At 44.5% G+C, this 24,672-nt stretch overlaps 1 protein-coding gene across 1 annotated transcript in view; it reads right to left on the bottom strand.

Annotated features, from left to right (window-relative positions):
* The window catches only part of LOC102285622 (histone H4-like), a 62,779-nt gene extending 46,874 nt beyond the window's left edge, over positions 1 to 15,905 (bottom strand). The window contains exon 1 of the mRNA XM_070374922.1: positions 15,581 to 15,905. Coding sequence (XP_070231023.1) covers positions 15,581 to 15,894 — 314 coding nt within the window. The 5' untranslated portion in view covers positions 15,895 to 15,905. The remainder of the gene's footprint in view (positions 1 to 15,580) is intronic.
* Positions 15,906 to 24,672: the final 8,767 nt, after the last annotated feature.

The raw sequence follows: 24,672 nt of genomic DNA, 5'->3' as shown, positions 1-24,672 counted from the left end.
CTGATGCGAAGAGCCAACTCATTGGAAAAGACCCTGATGCTGGGAAAGATTGGGGATAGGAGGAGAAGGGGACGACAGAGGATGAGATGGTTGGGTGGCATCACTGAATCAGTGGACATGAGTTTGAGCAAACTCCAGGAGTTGGTGATGGACAGGGAAGCCTGGCATGCTGCAGTTCATGGGGTCACAAAGAGTTGGACATGACGGAGTGACTGAACAACAAAAACAATATGATATGAGATGGCAAAGAGAAAGTCAGATAGTTTTTTGTTTTCTGAGAACTGAAATGATTAATTTGGGGCAAAATGTGTATTAAGGGTCTTTTGTCTACTTCAGAAATGTTTCCTGGAAGTTTACAGGGGAGACATTTACCCTTTCGCTTGTTCAACAAATATTTGGAGTGCCTGCCCCCTGTGCCAGCCGCTCAGGGCATGAGGCCGACCCCATTGGGGAGGGTGGAAAAATGCCTGCCCTCATGGACCTGGCATCCAGCAGTGGAGCATACACCTCGTTTAACAGAGAAATGTGGTTTTCTAGAAAAGCAAAGTTCTATCAGGCCAAAGACAGTTGTGTCAAACCATAGACACTTCCAAAATTCCCACAGAGGAGGGCCTACACCAGATTCTGGGCTGCACACCACAGCTAACACTCTATTCTGGTCCCTTCAGGAACAGTGATTGCCCCCAATCCCCCCCAATCCCCCCAACCTCCATTCCCAGACAACTCCCCCAAATACCCCAAATTAACCCAGTCCATTGTGCTATGGGTCACAGGGAGGGAGAGCAAGTCCCTGAGTAATCCCTGAGCCAAATATCACAAAGTTCAAGCTGCCCTCGGGTATGCGTTTCACAGGGAATTGGACCCCTTGACTTTTCACTAATTCATACATGGTTTGCATCCATTTCTCCCTGCAGTACCAAAATAAATTGTTCTTGAACTATCCTGGGGTGGGGGAATAATCTGTATCTCTGAAAAGGATAGCTCTTTACCTGGCTACCATGTTTCATCATCTTCACTGGGTCAGAGAGGCCTCGGAAGGGGCTGGGGGCAGGTCCAAACATAGCAGGACCCACACAGAGCCACTTCAGTCTCTTGAGAGAGACAGCTGAATGAGGTCGGGTGTTCATCCCTTCAGAAAAATATTTGAACACAGCTGTTACCCTCCTTCCTGCCACCCATGTGGTTGTGTTTTTAAATATGGCTTGAACTTGAAGCAGTTTCCATTTATAAAAATTCTTTAGCAAAATGCTCTTTCCAATAACAATATTCCCATGTGTGCCTTTTGCCTCTGATATTTTCCTTATAAACGATTCTGCTAAAACAGAGTCCTCTTGTCCTTTGGTTTCTTCTGTCCACAAACAATATTGCCCCCACCATGTGGTTCTGAGACCTCCTGTTTTGGCACAAGAACCCACAAAGTCAGGCTGCCCTCTTTTCAATTCCAGGAGCTTATCTTACACAATTAAGACAGCCCACATGTGCGGCGTGCGGCAGGTTGGTGCATGGCAGCAGCCACCCAGGCAGGGCCACTGGTGCCCTGAAGGAGTGCCTAGGCCTGAGGTCTTCTAGCGTCAGTGCACTTTCCCTGTGCCGTTTCTTTCCAGGACTTTCCACTCCAGAAGAAGAGACAGGTTGAAGGCAAGTCATCTTGATAGTTTCTGTCCCCAGATACCAACTATCTCTCGGCCAGTGACCTCAGTACAGTGGCTTCCAAGCTTGACTGGCCTTCACACACCAGTCAGGGAAGACTGCAGGGAGCACCCTGACAGGAGGAAGTTTGGAAGCTCCTCGGGTGATTCCAGGGTCCAAGGTTCAGAACTGCTGCCCTAGGCGTCACTTCACAGCACCTCACCAGCCACAATGCAGGGTATTAGACTGAGGCACAAAGTGGAATGGGCGTTTGCCAACCACTGTTTCCATAAAACTGATTACACCTGTGGAGATTTGGCTGCCAGGGTAGGCTTCTCACCAGGCAGATGTTTTCTGTCTGCTGCATGGGGATTTGGGTCAACTTAACTCCAAATGGTCTTATCATTAGAACTGTCCAATATTGCTCACTTCCAGAGGGTGACTCCCTCCCAGGCTTAGAAATGAGGAGATCATGGGACACTCTTCTTTTGGTCACTACAAACTTCTGCACATTCACGGAGCTGTGAAGTCTAGAGCCATAAACCAGTTAATGTTTTTGTTTCTTTGTTAATGCTGCATTTCTTTCTCGTATGAAGAAAAGAGGGACACAAACAGAAATATATATATATATATATACACACAAAACACACACATATGTATACATGGCTATATGTGTTTACACATTTTATGTGTATAATATATACTGTACATACATATATGAGTATATATACATCTATACACATACACAAACATACTATACACACATATGTGTATGTACACACACATGCCTAGAAAAGATTCCAGAATTATAGTGGACGGGTTATAATTTTGGAATGAGAGATTGGGCAGTCAACATTCCCTCCCAGAAGCAAAGAGAATCCTCAGTGGCAATGCTGGGGTTCTTAAGCCAAGGGAAACTATAGTAAGATAGGTTAAGCCCAAAGAAGATCACCTGCAGTTGAACAATGATCAAAAAGCCTTTTTAAAAAAAATCTAAAATGTTCTATAGGGGCTTCCCAGGTGGCTCAGTGGAAAGAACCCACCTGCCAATAGAGGAGACACATGTTCAATCCCTGGGTTGGGAAAATCCCCTGGAGAAGGGAATGGCTACCCACTCCAATATTCTGGGGAATAATCTGGGGAATCTCTTGGACAGAGGAGCCTGGCAGGCTACAGTCCATGGGTCGCAAAAGTGTTGGACATGATTAGTTACTAAACAACAACAAAAAATGTTTTATAATAGTGGAACTTGATGAAGTGGACAGAAGCTGTCATTTCAGAGATGGAAATTAAATCCGAAAACGTGAGCCCAAGAATAGGGTGCACAGCCTGGTACCCCTCAGCCTTCCTAGCACTGACAGCACCCAGTGGGAGGAAGTTCTCTTCTGCTGGGGAGTGGACCCCAAGTCCCCTGCAGATCTGGTCCTCCTCTTCATCTTGTTCTCATCATCCAGCAAGTGCCCACATCAAACCAGAGGCACACTCAATATTAGCTGGAAAAATAAATAAATGAACCAAACACCTTCGAATGTTATAACTAAAATTATGAATGAGGTTTTAGGTTTAGAAGAAGGTTTCAAAACATTAAGTGTTACTTGCCCCCTCACTTTTCCACACTTCCCCTAACCAATTAAACTATTTTCCTCTCTCATTCTGTCCTCCTAAAGAGCTATTATGACAAACACCTTGATTTATAAGGTCAAAAAATAATCTGAAAAAAGAGTAACCATGAACTACCTTATATTGGTTTCCACCATTAAGGAGTGTGAAGGTATTTTTTTCTAGAGGTCTGAGTCTCTCCATAAAACAGTTGCCCAACTGGCTACTTCCTACGTATAATGTGGGCATTGCAGGGAAACGGGAAAGCTACATGCCCATGCATTTATAGAGGAAAGATATTTTAAATGATTTTTGACCAATAATATTGTAAAAGTGCCCAGGAGACTTGTGATGTGGAGCCAGAAGGAGTCTATGAGGTGAGGTTATGTCTGCCCTAGTCCCCTTTGAAGCACTTAGAAATGTTGCAAATATAGAATAAACCCAATAATCTGGAAAGGTGGAAAAGGCAAGGGTCTTTGCTCTCGGTGACTTGGGTTTGCTTTGTCTTTTGAAGGGAAATCAGAGTATGTATCTAAGAAAGAAACATTTTAGCATTTTAAGGCAGGCAAGATTTTAAGTGCAAGAGAAGTTTTAAGTTGTTTGGAATCCTAACATTTCCTAGTGACACAGGAATACCAAAGATGTTGCATACTAGATTAATTATTCTTTTTTACATTCTACTGAAACCCCTTATCTCTTGAGAAGCCTCGAGTGACCTGCTTGTTAGTCAGGGATGCGTAGGCCTGATGGAAGCATGGCAGTCTCCTCGTTCTGAGCTAGGACTGAAAAACCAACAGACAGAATGGAAGAGACTTTATTTCTTGCACAGAAATGTTCGAGTTTTTTAATGCGCTGCCTACATTTATAGACCTACTTAGGCCACCCGCAACTTGCAAATAAGACATGCTCAGAAGTTTATAAACGGGTGGTTTGGAACTTGGAAAGCGTGCTAGGTCTTGTATCCTCTGGCCATAACCTACTTTAAGCCTAGCTGACTCTCCCCTTTGTATTTTATACTCCAGTATCATTGAATTTGCCATTCTTCTAACTGGCTTTCTCTTTCCTGCCTCTATGCCTTTGCCCATGCTGTTACCTCTGCCTGGAATTCCCTTCCTCCACTTCTCCAATAAGCGAAAACTTAGTCTCTTTAAAAGCCTGGTGTCACCTTTACTATGAAGCCGTCCTCATTTTTCCTGCTCAGACACTGCCTCACACTTTAGCTTTGAGAGTGTGTAAGTGCACTGAAGTATTATTACTCATCTTTCTACGTGTCTGTCTCCATCACTAGGCTGTGAAACACTTTAGGACAGGAATTACATTTCATTCATCTCTGTCTGTCTGGTGCCTAGTTGGGTACCTCTTTGGTTACTAAAGTAGAAGTAATTAGTAGGAAAGTTCTAGCGAAATGTGGAACAAATGAAGAAAGAAGATATGGGACCCTGGAAACAATGCCTCCAACTCACAAGAGTGGGATGGCAAGTCCAAGGATGACAGTAGAGCAGCAGATCTTGAGATAAAACAGTAGACGATGAGACCAAGGAACAGAAAGTCTAGGGAGAAAGGACTTTGTGATGTAGAAAAAAAGCATACCAGAAATGATGGAGACTCAAGGGCAGGGTGGGGGTGGAGAAAAAAGATGAGCTTATAATAATGGCAGATAGTACCAAAAATAAAGGCTGCTTAAAACTCTAGGAAAGAACAAATCCTTGATAAGAGATGTTCTTTATAAGAATAGAAATGGTTCATTTCTTGCAGCTGCAGTAAACCATAAAAATAGAAAGTTTGATTATTATCAATAACTAGAAATAGCGATATATCTATATCAGGACAAAGGTGGAGAGGAGATGTAGCTAAGTTAGGGCCAATGAAATCTGAGCCTAAGCTGTTGGTAGGACTTATGGAAAAGCTCCTTAAAAGGTCAGAGAACATGTGGGGGCATTCCTGTCTTCCTTTCCCTTGTCTCCTTTCCAGCCAGATATAGACAGTCTGGGGTTTCTACAGTGGCTCTGTAATCATTTGGAATCCAAGTTCTTTCTGTCTTTCTGCTCCCTGTGCCTGGTTTCTCCTATGTGAGAGATAAACAAATCTTTATCTTGTTTAAACAGATTTTGCTGGATCTCTGTACTGGCAGCTGAACACAATCCCTATCTGATACAAAAAAAAACCCACAGTGTTTTATTTAGAGATATACAACTAACCAATCAAAGAAGCCCTTCCCTCTCCAGCTGTGTTAAACAACTTGGGACATGCAGGCGTTCAGGGGAGTGTGTGGGAGGCGTGTGCATACTATTGTCCGCTTATGCACCCCCACATCGAGAGGTGATGAGTGAGCACATGGGGAGTCAAGTCAAGCACGCAGGCCGAGTCAAGGGCTATGTCCTCACAGCAGCAGCTTTGCCTAATTCCTAATAAGATGCATACGTCTGGCTAGTGATTTAAAATGCAGGTTGAATTATGGAATCACTCTTTGGATGAACCTGAGCTGGATGCTGCCTATTAAATTCCAGAGCTGATGTCCTTCCTACCCCCTCATCCCCACTCTTCTTCCAGTTACATGTCTCAGCTGCCACAAACTTCTGCATCCCTGCTCTTCAACTCATGCACTAGACTAGTCCCCAGCTTAAAAAAAAAAAAAATATATATATATATATATATATATATATATATATATATATATATGTCTTTATTTGGCTGCATTGGGTCTCAGTTACCACGCGGATTTTTTGCTGCAGCACACATACTCTTTAGCTGTGGTTAGCAGGCTTAGTTGCCCCACCGCATGAGGGATCTTTGTCCCCTGCATTACAAGGCAGATTCTTAACCATAGGACCAGTAGGAAAGTCCCAACTTTTTTTTTTTTTTTAACTTGAGAGGGGGTGCCTTTTTTGAAATCATGGAAAATTACTGTATGGACTAGTGGCCCCTATCTCTCATTGCCCTTAAAATCACCTGCCATGGCCAAAGGTGGCCTCCACGGCCTGTCCCCACCATTTCACTGATCTCAAAGGGACTACTCCATGAACTCCATGAACACTCCCGGTGTTCATGCCACCCGGCCACAGCACACTTCTCTCTTCCACACCTTCCTGAAGCCCATTTCCACCTCAAAACTCTTGCACTTGTCCTCCTCTCCCTGGGATATTGCCCCTCACTGATCAGTCACTGATCAGGCAGGATGTGGGCTGCCTGCCAAAAGGGGATGTGATCTTGAGGGAGGCAGCTCTCTGCCTCTGAGCAGCAGCCCCCAGGGGACCTGACAGCTGACAGCCATCTGCAGGCAACGCTTCCAGCAGCTTCCTTCTGTAAGGGGAACTGGTGGCACCTCCCAGTAGCCAGCACATCTATCTTGTTCATCACTGCATTCCAAGTGCCCATAACAGCACGTGGTCCATGGGAAGTACTCAGTAAGGTTTTGACAGATAGATGAATGTTTGATACAGGTGTTAGTGGCTTCAGAGTCAGTTCATCTCCTTCAAGTCACCGTCACATATTACCACTTCAAACCACTTTGCTTAATCGTGAATTTCAGTCCCAACAGGACACGCTTTTTTCATTAATTTTGGAGCAGATCAGGGACGAATCTTCACTATCCCAAGTGCCTTACTGCCACACCTGAGAGCCTGACAGAGACGCACATTATCAAATTCTCCGTGGCCCCATTCCCCCGGAGGCACGCTGTCTGCTCTCACAGCAGCTCCGTGGAGCAAGCGGGCTCTCCCTGAGCTCGGCTGTGGCGTTGGCTTTGGACCTGCTCTTGCATAATGCAAAGCAAAGGTTCTTCTATTCAAGGAATTCCCTTTGGCAAGTCTTGCTCAACCATGTCAGCCTCTCACTCTAACACCTCTGCCTCCCCGAGAATATTCTATTCTAACAAGGTCTTTCATTCAGCATAGAAGATGACTCATCATAGAACACAATGCAGGCCTTCTTCATGTACTATAGCGTCTTTATTCACAGATATGAAAATAAACCCAGGTGAAGAGTAACTTTAAATGTTAAGCTTGGGAATTTGAAGGGCATTTTACTAGGAAATTAAAAAAAGATGGTCAGGAACTTTGAAGTTGGATATGATCACATGACTTGTTCTAGCTATGAGTGGAAGAAATGTGTGTCATTTCTGGACAGAAGCTTTGAGAATCAGTGTAAAATATTCTACGAGTACCCTTTGTCCTGTCTTGATGGTGGTAACAGAAGTCAAGATGGAGCTCCCATCAGCCTAGGTCCCCAAGTGACATGGTACCAACATGCAACAGAGAAGCAGTTCAGCAAGAAGACCTTTGTTGTTTCAACCACAGGGATGTGGAAACTGTAGCTGAAGCAGAACCACAGCCATCCTGAGCAGTCAGCACTCTCTCTCTTCCTTGGGCTTCTTTTTCACTCCAGTCCTTTGTAAATTCAGATTGGGCTTTCAATGTGTCTCCCACGTTTTATTGCTTATTCCGCTTTTCCTGATCTCTCTCCCCGGCCATCCCAGTGATGATCTCTTTTTCTTTAAGAGCTCCCACGTTTCTGCAGTTTGTCTGCCTCCGCCAGGTCTTCAAACACTGGCCCTAGCTTCCCATGCCCGCCTCTTAGTGCTGACCTCTCACAGCAACGCTGCTTCTGGAAACAGCTCAGTAAGAGGAGAGGGCTCATTGGAGCAACTTCCCACCAGTTTCCCCCATCTGATCTCTCACACTCCACCTCCCTTCCTCTCATTAATCTCAGAGGTAATGTATTTTCCAGGATAGAGATAGATCCATCTGTCTTGCTTTAAAATTCACATTTGTGACTAGATCATTCCTTTTCCCAGGTTCCTGTCCCCACTCCTAACTTCAGGGCATGGTTCTAACTTCCTTTAAAATATGACTCCAAACTCTCTTTGTTCAGGAATCATTTCAGGACTGATTTCACATGAATTGGGTCATTCCTTTGCTTGTTGCCCCCCATCCCCGGAACTTAGCTAATCCTGAGGACTGTGTTAACATTCTCTTGTTGGTGAGCTCTTTTGTAAATGTGTTCTTTGGATTTCTATGCTGCCTTTTCAGACTAGATTTTACATGTAGGATTAGCAAAAAGAGTTCAGAGCTGAAATACAAGGAGATAAATTAATCTTTCACTTAGAAATATTAAAACAGCTTACTTTAGAAACAATAAAGAAGTCATTTAATTGGAATCTTCTCAGAGGCCAAATCTTCTGTTTCATCAGGAAGTGTGCCAAATTTACAAATCTGTACATCTTAGGCATTCAACAAACATGTTTAACTGGCTTAGGAGACGAATTTTCTGAAGCAATATTTTCAGTTGTTTTTAGTGAGTTACTTTCACAGAAAAATTTTGACACAAGCATTTCATTTCACAACATGGTTGATGCCTGATGCTGTTACTCATCTGTTTGCTTGTTAATTCAATCGTTAAAAAGCACTCAATAAACATTTCCTGGGTATATGGCACTCTGTGCGTAAGGCAAGGTACACAAAAGAAAGTAGGAGCCATGATGCCTGTTTTTGTGGAGCTTGAAATTTATTCATCCAAACAAGAGGAGGAGGGAAAAGAGAAGCAGCTCCAAGGTGCCAGTTGCCTTGCTTCTGGCTAGCTGGCAGACCAGCCAATTTGGACACTGAATTTTACCCAGCGCAACATGTGGCTTTCCACTCTTGATGCCTTTAGATACAGAATAGGGATCAAAGCTCAAAGCCAAGGCAGAGGCCAAGTTGGGTTTCCCAGGTGGTGCTGGTGGTAAAGAATCTGCCTGCCAATGCAGGAGATGAAGCACATGTGGGTTCCATCCCTCGGTGGGGAAGATCCCCTGGAGTAGGAAATGGCAACCCGTTCCAGTATTCTTGCCTGGAAAATTCTATGGGCAGAGGAGCCTTGGCAGCCTACAGTCCATGGGACCACAGAGAGTCAGACATGACTAAGTGACTAAGCACAACACACACACAGGAGCCATGTTATTAAACCAAGTAAAGAGTGTTCATTGGAAGGACTGATGCTGAAGCTGAAGCTCCAATAGTTTGGCCACCTGATGTGAAGAGCTGATTCATAGGAAAAGACCTTTATGCTCAGAAAGATTGAAGGCAGGAAGAGAAGGGGACGACAGAGGATGAGATGGTTGGATGGCATCACTGACTCAATGGACTTGAGTTTGAGCAAGCTCTGGGGGATGGTGAAGGAGAGGGGAGGCTGTGTGCTGCAGTCCATGGAGTTGCTAAGAGTCAGACACGACTTAGCAACTGAACAATCAACAACAACAACAACAAAAATTTAAGCTATGGTTGGTTTCCTTTGCTTTCTTCACTGCATTTGCTAGTACCATTTAGTAACTTCCATTTTTTTGAATATCATAGACACAGTTTGGGATGACTGCCTGGACAACAATGATTTCCTCGGTCCCTCTTTTGAAAGGTGAGCATGTGATCCAGAGTAGGGCACTCAAGGTAAGTCAGGTCTCAGAGCACAGTGAGGAACATAGGTGAGGACACCATTTGAATGGAACTCATCAGAGACCTTCTTGGAATTTGTTGAATTGGGACCAGGAGAGAGAAACCCTGTTTTTCTCTCTACGTGTGCAACTGTCAACATATGTATCAGGAGCTACTGGCAGTCACAGTGACAGGTTTGTGAGACAGCTAGAGTGGGACAGGGGGAATCCGACAAACCGAGGAATCAGGGGGTCCTCACTGCACTCCCACTCCCCTCACCCTCCACCCCCGGCCCCGTCCTCCTCCTGGCTTGGTTACACAAACCAGCAAAGCAACCTCCCCTTCTTTTTTTTTTTTTCATAAATAAGTTCAAACTGGGCTTCTATCCCTTTCAACCTAACCATCTTGTTTTTTGTTTTGGCCTCACAATTCAGCTTTCAGGATCTTATTTCCCCAACCAGGGATTTGGAACTAGGCTCCCAGCAGTGAAAGCGCAAAAGTCCTAAGCCTTGTACCACCAGGAAATTCCCTCAACCGAACAGTTTTAATTAACTGTACAGACTAAGATGTGCTCAACACTTTACACAGTCTCACTTAATCCTCACAAAAAACCTAGGAGATAGTAATTGTTAATTCCATTTTAAATTAGATAAAGAGACAAAAATTCCAGGAGATTATATCTCACTATAAAAGCACCTTCCCTGTTTTTAAAAAAATTTTTTTAATTGATATGATTTTGTTAAATTTGATTTTGTTTTTTAAAATTTAGTTGATTTACAATGTGTTAATTACTGCTGCTGCTGCTGCTAAGTCGCTTCAGTCATGTCCAACTCTGTGCGACCCCATAGACGGCAGCCCACCAGGCTCCCCTGTCCCTGAGATTCTCCAGGCAAGAACACTGGAGTAGGTTGCCATTTCCTTTTCCAATGCATGAAAATGAAAAGTGAAAGTGAAGTCGCTCAGGCGTGTCTGACTCTTAGCGACCCCATGGACCGGAGCCTACAAGGCTCCTCTGTCCATGGGATTTTCCAGGCAAGGGTACTGGAGTGGGGTGCCATTGCCAATTACTGGTGTACAGCAAAGTGATTCAATTGTATGTATCTATATTCTTTTCTAGTATGGTTTATTATGAGATATTGAGTATATAGTATGTGCTATACAGTAAGACTTTGTTTAGGTTCTTAAGTAGGATCTGTTTTATACGTAGTACAGAGCTCCAGAAAAACATCTATTTCTGCTTTATTGACTATGCCAAAGCCTTTGACTGTGTGGATCACAATAAACTGTGGAAAATTCTGAAAGAGATGGAAATATCAGACCACCTGATCTGCCTCTTGAGAAATTTGTATGCAGGTCAGGAAGCAACAGTTAGAACTGGACATGGAACAACAGACTGATTCCAAATAGGAAAAGGAGTACGTCAAGGCTGTATATTGTCACCCTGCTTATTTAACTTCTATGCAGAACATCATGAGAAATGCTGGACTGGAAGAAGCACAAACTGGAATCAAGATTGCTGGGAGAAATATCAATCACCTCAGATATGCAGATGACACCATCCTTATGGCAGAAAGTGAAGAGGAACTCAAAAGCCTCTTGATGAAAGTGAAAGTGGAGAGTGAAAAAGTTGGCTTAAAACTCAACATTCAGAAAACAAAGATCATGGCATCCGGTCCCACCACTTCATGGGAAATAGATGGGGAAACAGTGGAAACAGTGTCAGACTTTATTTTTCTGGGCTCCAAAATCACTACAGATGGTGACTGCAGCCATGAAATTAAAAGACGCTTACTCCTTGGAAGGAAAGTTATGACCAACCTAGATAGCATATTCAAAAGCAGAGACATTACTTCGCCAACAAAGGTCCATCTAGTCAAGGCTATGGTTTTTCCTGTGGTCATGTATGGATGTGAGAGTTGGACTGTGAAGAAGGCTGAGCGCCGAAGAATTAATGCTTTTGAACTGTGGTGTTGGAGAAGACTCTGGAGAGTCCCTTGGACTGCAAGGAGATCCAACCAGTCCATTCTGAAGGAGATCAGCCCTGGGATTTCTTTGGAAGGAATGATGCTAGGGCTGAAACTCCAGTCCTTTGGCCACCTCATGCGAAGAGTTGACTCATTGGAAAAGACTCTGATGTTGGGAGGGGTTGGGGGCAAGAGGAGAAGGGGACGACAGAGCATGAGATGGCTGGATGGCATCACTGACTCGATGGACGTGAGTCTGAGTGAACTCCGAGAGTTGGTGATGGACAGGGAGGTCTGGCGTGCTGCGTTTCATGGGGTCTCAAAGAGTCGGACACGACTGAGCGACTGATCTGATCTGATCTGATTGTATATCTGCTGATTTCAAGCTCTTAATTCATTCCTCCCTGAAATCCTGTTCCCCTTTTGTAATCATACGTTTGTTTTCTGGATCTGTTTCTGTTTTTGTAAGTAAGCTCATTTGTGTCATATTTTAGAATCCATAGATAAGTGATATAAAATGATATTTGTCTTTCTCTTTCTGACTTACTTCACTTAGTATGATAATTTCTAGGTCCGTCCATGTTGCTGCAAATGGCATTATTTCATTATTCTTTATGACTGAGTAACATTCTATTGGGAGAAGGCAGTGGCACCCCACTCCAGCACTCTTGCCTGGAAAATCCCATGGACAGAGGAGCCTGGTGGGCTTCAGTCCATGGGGTCGCTAAGAGTCGGACAGGACTGAGCGACTTCACTTTCACTTTTCACTTTTATGCATTGGAGAAGGAAATGGCAGCCCACTCCAGTGTTCTTGCCTGGAGAATCCCAGGGACAGGGGAACCTGGTGGGCTGCCATCTATGGGGTCGCACAGAGTCGGGCACGACTGAAGCGACTTAGCAGTAGCAGCAGCAACATTCCATTGTATATATACCTGTGGAGAGAGAGCGCAAATTAGGTAAATGGTTTGTTCAGCCTCTCTCACCCCACGTTTCATAAATAATGACCATGTAGCAGCTGAGATCATTTGTAGCAGTGTGCATGCACATCACTAGGTACTCGCTTGGTCACAAGCTACTTTGTGCTGTAGGGATATATGAGCTCCACCTAGAAAGCAGCAGCGTTACTGCTGCATCAGGGCTGTGTCTATTGCATCAGCCAGGAGAGGAGATAATATAGCATGTCTGCTGCCATGACTGCTACGCCAGCCAGGAGAGAGGCTGTGTTATGGCTGTTGTGTCAGCCAGGAGAGAATAAATGTGTCTGCAGTTGCTACTGCTCCTCGAGTCTCCTTCCAGCCTCTTAGCTCATGCCTTGCCTACCCTGGGTTCAACGAACAGTATGCACAGTGAGATACAGCAAGACAGTTGGCGTCAAGAGCAGGATCAGTAATACAATACCACATCTTTTTATTCATTCATCTGTCAATAAACATTTAGGTTGCTTCCATGTCTTGGCTATTGTACATAGTGTTGCTATGAATGTTGAGGAGCATATATCTTTTTGAATTAGAATTTCTTCTGGATACATGCCCAAGAGTAGAATTGCCATATCATAGGGTAACTCTGTTTTGAGCTTTTTTTTTTTTTTTTTAATTATAGCAGTTTTACTGATATATGGAAAAGTTACCTTAACACGTTTGCAATTGTTATCTGAAATTATTTAGACTGAAAACAAATAAACTAGAAGATATTTAGTAAGACAACTGAGTGAGACTTGATCATCAAAATTAACAAATTAGTCAAGCTATCCAGGGTTTTGTCTTTGGTCATCACACGTCTTATTTTGCCTAACATGTTTTGAGCTTTTGAGGAATCTCCATTCTGGTTTCCATACTGGTTTCATACATTCCCACCAACGGTGTAGGAACACCTTCCCCGCTTTTTACTAAACAGCCTCTATTTTATTGAATTTTTCAAGTTAGATTCCTTCATTTAAAGGTGCCTAAACAGCCTCTTATGCCCTCTATCATGTCTTTTTTAATTTCCCCTGTTTATTCATGAGATACTTCCTTTAACTTTTGTCTCATTCAAAACAACATACATTGAGCAATTACAATGAGCCAGCTGCTGTGCTAGATTCTGTGGGCACCATAGTGAGTCGATGGACACACTTGGCGTCTGCTCAAAGCTGAACATCCACAGGAGAAGAGAGAGAGCCATGCAGCCATAGTCTAGGTTGCTGTAAAGGGTGATGGAAGCCCACGTGAGGGGCATTTGTTCTAGAAGGTCAGTAAGGGGTTTCCAGAGACGGAAAGCTCCAAAGCGACACCTGAAAGATCTCTTTCTTCTTGCTCCTTACTGTTTGTCTCTAATTACTGCTTTCCATCACCTTTATCTCACTTGGCATTTGGTATTTTCTCTTATACTTGTTCTTCCATTTGTATCTTTTAGACCTGAATCCAACAAACTTTTATGGAGCATCTGCTGTGGCTTAGAGGCTGCCCTAGGGACAAGCTGATAGACTAGTAGTGGAGACAGTGGTACAGAACATCGGTGACTCCCGACCTTCTCATGAAAATTGTTCAGGATGCTGGCAAAGCACAGACAAAGGACCCTTCCTCCCTATGATGCTCTGCTCTGCACAGCCCTTTCTCTGTGGCTCCTTCATCTCCTTTCCCTCTTCCCCAGTCCATCCTCTGCTGCGTTTCCCATTTTATTCCCACCCTTGTTAACGCTCTTCGTTTTCACATTTATAGAGCTCACCATTCTGCTCATTTCCTAATCCTTCCATTTTTTCAAGTGAGGAATATAAAAATAATGCAGTCAATTTTATTCTATTTTTTCATCAGGCATCAAAAGCATACTTAGGCCAAAGGCATAAAATATGCCACTCTGAGATTTGATTTTGTTGAACTGCAAGAAAAGTGTTCCTTTGTCTAACTCCTCTGTCAGTTTCATGCCTTAGTTTGCCTCCTCTGTGTTTCCCCCTATTCATTTAATTCATGCTGTTGCTTTTATTTTTTAAACTTCTGTTTCCTCTTAATCTCTTCTGAAAGTGAACAAATGAATGAATGATTACTGAAAAGGATATTTGGGGTATGCAAGAAGGGATAAAGAGGATATGAAATCGACTTTGCCCTACTTAGTCTATGGTTCGTTTATTTTTCTCTGTCCTTGGTTTCTGTTAGTTTGGCTCCTCCCTGGTCTCTATTGTTTAATTAAGGTTCCTTGCCTCTTCCCACAGGCTCCTGCTTGCACTGCGTTGCTCAAGTTTGTTTCTGAGACAAGAGTTGCTGACTCCAAATCTGCAACATAACTGATGAGGAAGAAAGAACAGCTCGTTTTAATGCAGTTCATGTCATCTATGTAACCTTGGTGTCTCCATAAAATTCTTCCTGGTATTTAAAAGAGTTGATAGCTGAGATAAGATTTTTTAAATATCAGTATTAACAAAACCCAGGCCTCAATGAAGCATAATCCAATGGAAATTATATGCAAAGCAACAGCCCCACCAGGGTTCACAAGCCACAGCTGAAATGTTATTATTGTGCAATGAAAATCTACAGCTTCCTCACTATGGAATCAGGACATAAACTTTAACAAAGTCACACTCTGCTTTTCTTCAACCCCAAGGACAGCCTAATCAGACCACAATACATAAGAACTCTCTTTTCTTTCCTTTGTTTTATTTTACTTTCTTCTCTCTTATGAAAATAAAACTTTAAACTCAAAATGGACAGCAAAAAAATAAAAAAATTCTTTTTTAAATTTCATTTCCTTTAAGAGAAAATCATTCTTTACTATGCCACTAACGGCTGAGTGTGAAGTGGTGTTAAATCTCACTTACAACTTCTAAGTCAGGGCATTTGCTTTGTATCCTATTGGAATTAAATTATACCAGCATCCAGAAATCTAAGCAGGGAATGTGGAGGAAGAGGAGGCAGAGGAAGGAGGCCGGAAGGAGAAGGAAGGAAGCAGAGAGAGGAGAGAAAGCAAGAGGGAGAAGAATTTCTTTTTTTTTTTTTCCGAAGCCCTGAAAAGGGCCTTTTGTTAGGTGAATGGTAGAGGGTGCGGCCCTGTCGCTTGAGCGCGTAGACCACGTCCATGGCGGTGACAGTCTTGCGCTTGGCGTGCTCGGTGTAGGTGACCGCGTCGCGGATCACGTTCTCCAGGAACACCTTCAGCACCCCGCGGGTCTCCTCGTAGATGAGCCCGGAGATGCGCTTCACACCACCACGACGAGCCAGGCGCCGAATAGCAGGCTTGGTAATGCCCTGGATGTTATCACGAAGGACTTTGCGGTGGCGCTTAGCGCCTCCTTTACCCAGACCCTTTCCGCCTTTGCCGCGACCAGACATGACGAAGACCTGAAGACCCGATAAAGCATCGGGAGAAGAATTTCTTAAGAAAAGGAACTTCTTAAGCCATCAGGACTGCAAAGCGGGATTCAGTTGGTTTGAAAACTATTCAGAAATGTTTAGCTCCAGAAATGTTTAGGTCAGATGGAGCAGCTGCTATTTTGGGCAAAGGAAATTGTGGTCACTTAACTGACATGATAGAATCGCATGATAAATCACTTAGTTATTGTCTTACAATCTGATAGCTCAGCTGGTAAAGAATCCACCTGCAATGCCGGAGACCTGGTTTCCATCCCTGGATTGGAAAAATCCCCTGGAGAAGGGAAAGGCTACCCACTCCAGTATTCTGGTCTGGAGAATTCCATAGACTGTATATAGTCCATGGGGTCACAAACAGCTGGACACAACTGAGTGGCTTTCACTTTCACTTTCACTTACAATCTGAGTTGGAAGGGATGGGGAAGGTCTCTGAGCCCCACTGGCCATCTCATCTTGAAATCTTTCTCCTCCCATTCTCATCAAGAACTAGAATTTTAATCATTTTGTTCACTTCTTTTTTCAGTTTTTGGAACTCAATTCTTAATCTCTTCTAGGATTTACTCTTTCCTAGATATTCACGACAACTCTGCTCTCCTATTTCTAGGATATTTGGTGTTACCTATTTTTCCTGACTCCTACTTTTCCTGGAGTTTTTCAAGTGATGTGCTCACCTTTCCAGGTTGTCACCCTCTTCCTTTTTAGGTGACTTGCTCTGAGCCCAGTCACCCACATTTTCCAGAATCCTGGAAAGCAGTCATTTTTGCTTGTAATCATGGAAATGACTATCCTCTAGAGATGAGCACCCTGGTTCTCACTTTGTATTCAGAAGATAATGCCAAGGTAAATCATTCCTAAATGATAACTAGTCATGGGGATTACCCTGGCCATGATGCTGGAGAGATGCCTGGAAGACTTACCTCAAGCTCACTTGGCTAAACAATCATTTACCTTTCTGCACATCTCATTCCATTGGGAAGCCAAGAATTTCACTGGCCAACATTTCCAAGATATTAATCAGTGTCATCTAAGTATTTAAGGAAAATGCTCAGGGTAATGCACTGACCGTGTAGGACATAAGGAAATCAAGAGCAGAAGTGAATCCGCCCACCCTTCTGTGGTTATATAGGTCAAGGCATAAGCCTTGAGAGGGTCTCCCTTGACAACAGCATGGCAAGGTGGTTAGTCAGCCTCTGAGCATAGACTGCTTTGGTTTAGATCCAAGTTCTGCTGCTGACTATCAAGATGACCCAGACAAGTTACTCAGACTCCCAGAGCTTCCATTACGTCATATGTAAAATGCTTCAAAGAGTGAATGATACATTGTAGGTGATTAATTCATGCTTGCTATTTTTATCATTGCCACTTTCATCAGCTTTGGATCAGTTTATGAGCTTTGTTAATGAACAATTAAATAAACTGCACATTCATTTGTACCAAATAGCAGTTATCAAAATAACTAATTCACTTTTGCAGAGTACCAGCTATGTGCCCACAAGCTGAGCACTGTGATAAGGGCCCGGCAGGCACCAGTATTTAATGTTTTCAATGATGTTAAGAAGTAGGGGATAGAATTACTATCTTTCTACATGGAGGGAATGGAGAGTCAGGGATAGTAATCAACTACCCAAGGCCATTCACTAGTGTCAAAAAAGGCTGTTTATTTATACCCAGCTCTCCAGCGCCATAGCTCATGCTCACACCACTATGAGTTCCTGTCTTCCTATACATCAGCTCACAGGCAAAGCTGAGCTCAATACATTGGGCATTATTGAAATTTAACAAGGACCAAATTGTGTGTGGATCTGTGTCTGTTGTGTGTGTTTGCTTAAATCAGATTTATCAATTAAGAAAAACATCTTAAGCATTTCTTTTTCAGACAATGGATCAAGCCTATAAGACAGATGCCTAGAGAGCCCTTTACAAAACTCTGCACTAGCAAAATCACGCCCAGAGTGAAAGGGGGTTCCCACCCTGAGTCTCCACCCCCTTGTTCATCCTTGCTGGCTCCTGCACTTGACTCTCATACTCAAGATTAATTTGTTCTGATTGTTAGCATAGCTACTGCATCTGTTCTCAAATAACAAATTCCACCTCAATTCTTCACTTTTCTCCTGGGTTGTTCAGAACACCACTGCTATCAAATCACGGGGGGACTGAGAGTTTGTGTGAGGAGAAACAATGCTTTTTTCAAAGTGAGGTTAACACATGGAAAGACCATTTCATGAGTGATGAGTGTACTTGTTTCCTGCTGCTGCTGTTATAAGTTACCACAGACTTAGAGGCTTAAAACAACACAAATTTATTATCTTATAGTTTTGGACACCAGCAGTCCAAAATGGGTCTCCTGGGCTGAAATCAAGGTGTCGGCAGGGCTGTGTTCCTTCCGGAGGCTCCAGGGGAGAATTCATTTCCTTGTTTTTCCATCTTGTAGAAGCTGTCACATTCCTTGGCTCTTGGCCTTTTCCTGCCAGAAATTGCATCTCTCCAACCTCTGCTTCCATTGTCAGATCTCCTTCTATGACTTCTCCTCCCTCTTTAACTTGTGAGTCCATTGGCCCACCAGGATAAATTCCCCATCTCAAGCTCCTTAACTTTGTCACACCTGCAGAGCCTCCTTTGTCATGTGAGGTAACATATTCACAGTTTCTGGGGACCTTCTCTGGGGGTCATTATTCTGCCCACTGCAGTGGGTATTCCATCTGTTCAGGGTCCGGGGACTCTCACTATAACCGCTGTGAAGGTGCCTGTACTGTGGGACCTTCCCTCATGCTGGGAAGGAGTTTGTAGGACTCTTCCCTCCCCGTAAGGCCCAATGTAAGCATTGGGTCCATACGCCTTTCCTGAAAGGCCTTGCTGAATGCCTTAAAGTTGGGAGGGAGGGATCCACATGGGGCCTCCATCAAAGCAGTTGTATCAAGGAGGAACAAAATATTTCTGCCTGTTTGCTCCCTCTACTGCCTCTGCTTCCGTGGGCTCAGAAGAAGGGAGCTGAAGGCAGGGTCTCACCACCATTTTTACAGTGTGACTCAATGGCCTATCTCCCAGGTGTCTCAGAAGGCCCAAAGCCCTGACTGAGGACAGAATACAACTCGTGCACCTGTCTGCCAGGGGGCTATGTTAGTCAGGAAGATCGAGCCTATGACCTGACCCCCTTGATGACCACACTGAGGCCTTCCCTGGTGACTGGTCTGGGGAAATGCAGAGCACCAGCCTTTCTGGGAAACATCAGAATGGCCTTTTCCAGCCAGTCCATTATTTACCTGCCCTGTGCTAGTAAACAGGGCTTCCCTGGTAGCTCAGATGGTAAAGAATCTACCTGCAATACAGGAGACCTGGGTTTGATCCCTGGGTCAGGAAGATCCCCTGGAGAAGGGAATGGCAACCCATTCCAGTATTCTTGCCTGGAGAATCCCATGGTCAGAGGAGCCCGGAGGGCTACAGTCCCTGGGGTCACAAAGAGTCAGACATGACTGAGAGGCTAACACTTTCACTTGACTTTGCTTTTGTACTAGTAAACTATCCTGAGGCTGTTTCAACAATTTGGCTTTTTGAATGAGTGAGACCTCTGGACATGATGTGTTGTGGTTGTCATATCACTGGCCTATGGATGATCCTAACTGGGAATGAAATTGTCATCTACTTACCCATCTGTCATAGGACTTAGAGCTTAAGAAATGGACATACAGGCTAAATCCCACTGTCACAAATAGAGTTACAGCAAGTCTCAGTGGACCCAAAATATTTCGAAAAACTTGTGTCTCCTTGGAACTTTCTGCATGTGTTTTATCTGTAAGCTTAGCATACCCATGGTCTGAGACCAGCTTCAAGCTCTGCATAAATAAATAAATAGATTCTCAGTCCTGCCCTGGAAACTGCTTGGCTGCATCTGGGATTCTATTACTATCTGTCTGGGCTTCTGCAGCCTCTGTCTGGTGTTGGTCACACAGCCCTGCCCTGTGGCGGCTCTGTTCTTGCTAGGAGGTTCGTCTGTTGGAGGCAGGCTGCTGGACCACACAAGGACTGTGAATAAACTGTTTATTCCTCACTGGTATTCAGGCCGGTACACCCACTGTGGCCCCAGCTCCACCTTAATGAGCGGATCTCTGCAGCTAACACCCCCTAATCAGGTACCTCAAAACTGGCTGGAGTTTCTTTCTTTTGTCTGGCAAGTGCTTTCCTTTTCATCCTGTACCCTTACATCCTAACTGCTCATCCTTCCTGAACTTTCCGTTCAGTCATTCTGAAAAAGCAAAGAAATTCAAATGCTGGACCCACCAAGTAGCTTTAAGTAGTTGCTTTCATTTCTGTATCAAAGGCACCCAAGACTGTGTTCTAAGCAACCCGCTGAATATGAGACCACTACTCTGAGGGAAAAGCCAACTATTATTTCTCAGGTAGGGCAATGCTAAGGGGCCATGAACCAACAGCAAAGGGAAGCCAGCCACCATTTTCCTTTCTAGAAGGTGTTTGATCACGTTTACTTTATCACTCACAAGTGCCAGGAAACTTCTTCAGAAACAGAGTATGAGGCCAAGCCCCCTGGCTAGTGAGAAAGAAAGACCTCTGTGGCTTGCCCCCTTGGGAGAAGAAAACTGAGATCTAGAGCCATCAGGTCCCCGCTGACACCCCACCCCCGCCTCCCTTAGTGCCTCCCTCAGCCATTCCAGGGATGCTGACAGCCATAAAAAATCAGGCCTGTTAGCAACAGGAAAGATCACAGGCCTTGATTCCTGTTGAGCTCCTCCAATAACAGCTGCCATCTGGCTCACCATCCCAGACGAATGCAGGCCCTGATTTATGGGGCGGCTCGGGTCAGGGAGTGGGCCACGCGCATTGCCCTTTCCCCCACAAACACCCCAGTGGGCCAGGGCCTGGGAGAGGGCTATTGCAGGTCATCAGCAAATCCTGGGGGTAAAACAATGCAGAGGTTATTAAAGGAAGCCGAGAGGGGACCAATGTGAATTATTCCAAGCATGGTTATCTTCTTCTGCACAGTTCAAAGTGTATATACCCTAATGCATTTCAGCAGCTAATAAAAGTACTGGAGGGGCTGTTTTTCTTCTCTTTTTTGGAAACCATAGTGCTTATAAATTATAGGATAGAGCGGTGTGAAAGATACATAGTGGCTTTGAAACAGCGCTGACAACCTTAAACTAATTGATCATAAAAGGAAGTCAACTGCAATAGATGATGAACCATTTATCTAACCAAAAATAGATGGTTCCCCTCTGGGGATAAGAAGAAAGAAAAACCTAAAATCAGGGGTGGGCATGGAGGAATAAATGTAACATTTTTAATGCTTTGGTTGCAGGCTCCCAAACCAGAGGCACTGCAGATGTGGAAGACCAGGATGGCAAGGCCACTCCTATAAACACAGAGTAAGTCCAGACTACCACATCAGCCCGCAGGCAAGCTGATCAAAAGCTTTGTCTCATCTTTCCCCAGATGAAAATTTCACCAGAACCCTCACTTGCTAGCCATTAAGGCCCTTTAGCTTTTATTGTGCTGAAATGGAATTGGCTGGAGATTGTAATTAAATTGCACTGATATAGGCTAATGGGGTGTGTGTGTGAGAAGAACATCGACAAAGACTTAGGGAACTGATGATGTTGTACAATAAATGTTAAAAGATGCAGCCACGTGGTCATGTAGCTTCCACACTTAGCAGTAAACATATTCATGGAAAACAGTATTGCTGGAGACTCTCTAGAGAATGTGCTTTAATAAACAGGCAAGGTCCTCTGTACATCATATGTGGCTTTCACCCAAGAAATTGATAAAGCATTAGAAAATGGTTTACTCTTTCAAATAAACACTTCTCAAGCCATCTTGTGCTGTGCTGTGCTTAGTTGCTCAGTCGTGTCCGACTCTTTGCGACCCCATCAACTGTAGCCCGCCAGACATCTCTGTCCATGGAGATTCTCCATAAAAAGAATATTGCCAAACCCTCCTCCAGGGTATATTCCCAACCCAAGTCTCCCGCAATGCAGGCAGATTTTTTACCATCTGAGCCATCAGGGAAGCCCAAGGATACTGGAGTGGGTAGCCTATCCCTTCTCCAGGGATCTTCCCAACCCAGGAATCAAACCAGGGTCTCCTGCATTGCAGGCAGATTCTTTACCAGCTGAGCTACCAGGGAAGCCCAAGCCATCTTGTAAATTTGTTTAAAGGCAATCACTTTTTTAAAAAAGGAATAACAAAAGGGAAGCTCTAGTCTGGTGTTTGAAATCCAGTTACTTCACTTTATCAGAACTTTACTAGATGCAGGTTTGTATGAGGGCAGGTTGGAAAAGCATTCAAAAGGGGTGTGACCCAGGCTTCTCACTATTTCCCTTTCTCCCCACCCCGCCCAACCCCTCCTAACCCTCTGAGCTTCAAACCCGACCATGAGAGTTTATCATCCATTGGTTACTATAGCCCTCCTCTGCTATGATGTGCTTCCAGCAGGCTCCTCACTGACAGCTTGATCAAGACCACAGCCCAGGATACAGCATCCAAGGCCCTTCTTTGTGCCCTTGTCCTCACTGCATTGCTGGGAGGGGCCGTGTTCTCACTGCTATGCAGCCATACTGCTAGACAGTGGTCATTCATGCCCTGCCATACCTCCCTGACTCCCCACCTGGACAGCGTGTGCCCTGGATGCAGCCCAGCAGTGGCCAGTTCTCACTCTGGGTCCTCAGCAGATTTCACCATCACGTGGGACTGTGGTGCTTTGCTCACAGTTTCATGCCCCATCTCGAGTGCATGACCTGGCTGCCCTCATCTTTGGCCCCCCAAAACTACCCCCCCCCAGGGGCCATCTCATCTAGAGCACAGTAAACAGTGTTTCCTCCGTGTAGGAGAAAGAGGCAGAGTGAATGAATGAAGAGGGAGCTAGATCCAGGTCACTTAGCTAACGACCTGGAGATTCAGGGCAGTTTTTCTGCCTCAAGCCCAGCCTTGCCTCACAATCTACAGTCATTTATTTTCACTAGACCTGGTAGACAGCCTGTTCCCCTATAACAAAATACAGTCTGGCGCAAGAGCTCCTCTAAGAGGCAGGTTTTCTGAGTTTGAGTTTAGGTTCTGCCGGATATGAACAGGGAACTGGGAATAGTAAGAATACCCATCCCAGGAGGTTGCTGCAAGAGTTAAATGACATAGTATATGCAAAGTTAGTAATCTGGCACAGAGTAAGAGCTCAATAAATGTTAGCTACATATATGTTATTAGCTACTAATTACTTGTACCATTGCTCATATGCAAAATAAACTGTTTTCCCATTCAGCCACGGTACATAAATCTTACAAATAAGGATCCTGTCCCCAGAACGGCAAATCTCGTTCCTTCATATTTCCTTATTTCTAATGTTCTTCCCACATGTATTTTACCCCACGTAATAAGGAATTTGCTATAGAGTCCTTCTCATCACAGAAACTGCATCTCCCAGACTATTTCTTTCACCGAGAAATGGAGCCCATAAAAAAGTGTTTCAGTTTAGACACTTTTTCATGCCTGGAAACTTTGACCACTGTATACCCTGATGGCCTTCCAGCTCACTGAGGTCACGGTAGGGTGGGAGGAAGTATCCCCATCCCTCACCCACCTCGGTGACCCCTAACCAACAACCCTGTCCTCCTGGGCTGTGAGGTCAGGTCCTGAGAGCAGAGCCTGTGCACATCTCAGGGGCCTGTGTGTTCCCCGGAGGCTGGAAAAGCACCCAGTCATTTAGACACTTAATGGACACTTGAATGAATGAGTTGAATGACTAGATAAACATTGTTCAAAGCAGACCTGCCTGCCCCTAGCCCATACACACGGAGATACTCTGTGGCAGGGAAGGTGGCAGGTGGGCTGAGAGAAATCCCCATCTCTTTCTCCCACCCAGAATCCCTCAAGCAGACCCTTGAAGGAGTACGTTGTCCCCACGGAGGCTCCCCTCCCCTTGAGGTTCCCGTCAGAAAGCCTGGTCCCGAGGTTTTAATGCTGGGAATTGTTTGGTGTGTGCAGTGCTGCCAGAATTCAGATTTCAAAATTCTCCACCATCAACTCCAGCCAATGTCAGATTGGGAGATTTACCAATGGATATCTTTTCGCTGTACAGCAAGAAGGACTGTTTACATTGCTGAACTGAATGCTCTTTGGTGTCCACGGTGAAAAAAGACCCAGGGCTTAGGAGTGGGGCTGGGAGGGTAGAAGGATCTCCTGCCAGGTTAGAGGGTCCACGTGGCTCTGGGGACTTCTGGAGCCGAGGGGGGCCTCATCTGCCTGCTCCAGACAGAGCACATCTCCCCTGGGACTGAGGCTTCTCGCCTCTTCCTTTCTCTTTTCCTTTGTCTTCCCTTCTCATCCCTTCCCTTGACTTCTCTGACCTGGAATCCGATAAAAGCTGCAGGAAATATTTGGAAACCAACCCTCCCCAGGTGTTCATCATATGCAAAAGATTGTTCTGTCTGGCACAGCTGCTGCCAGTGCGGCTTCTCCTGGCCAAATGAAGACTGTGATTTATCATCCTAGGCATACACAGTAGTAAATAAATGACAAAAAAGCCTTTTTCCCCTGGCAACTACTCAGCCTCAAGATAATTGACTTGTTCTTTTCTCCTCCCTCTTCTTACCAACCACAAAGCAGTGACATTCTCTGATAAATGAGCTGCCATGACTGTCTTGCTGACAGGTGTTTCACATAACAGATGAGCTATCCCATGAAGACGTAAGGCAGATGTTGAAAACTGGAAGCTCAAGGGTCAATTTGCCCGAT

Source organism: Bos mutus, chromosome 8, assembly GCF_027580195.1.
Source record: "Bos mutus isolate GX-2022 chromosome 8, NWIPB_WYAK_1.1, whole genome shotgun sequence".
Lineage (NCBI taxonomy): Eukaryota > Metazoa > Chordata > Mammalia > Artiodactyla > Bovidae > Bos > Bos mutus.
This window is presented reverse-complemented; position numbering and strand designations above follow the sequence as displayed.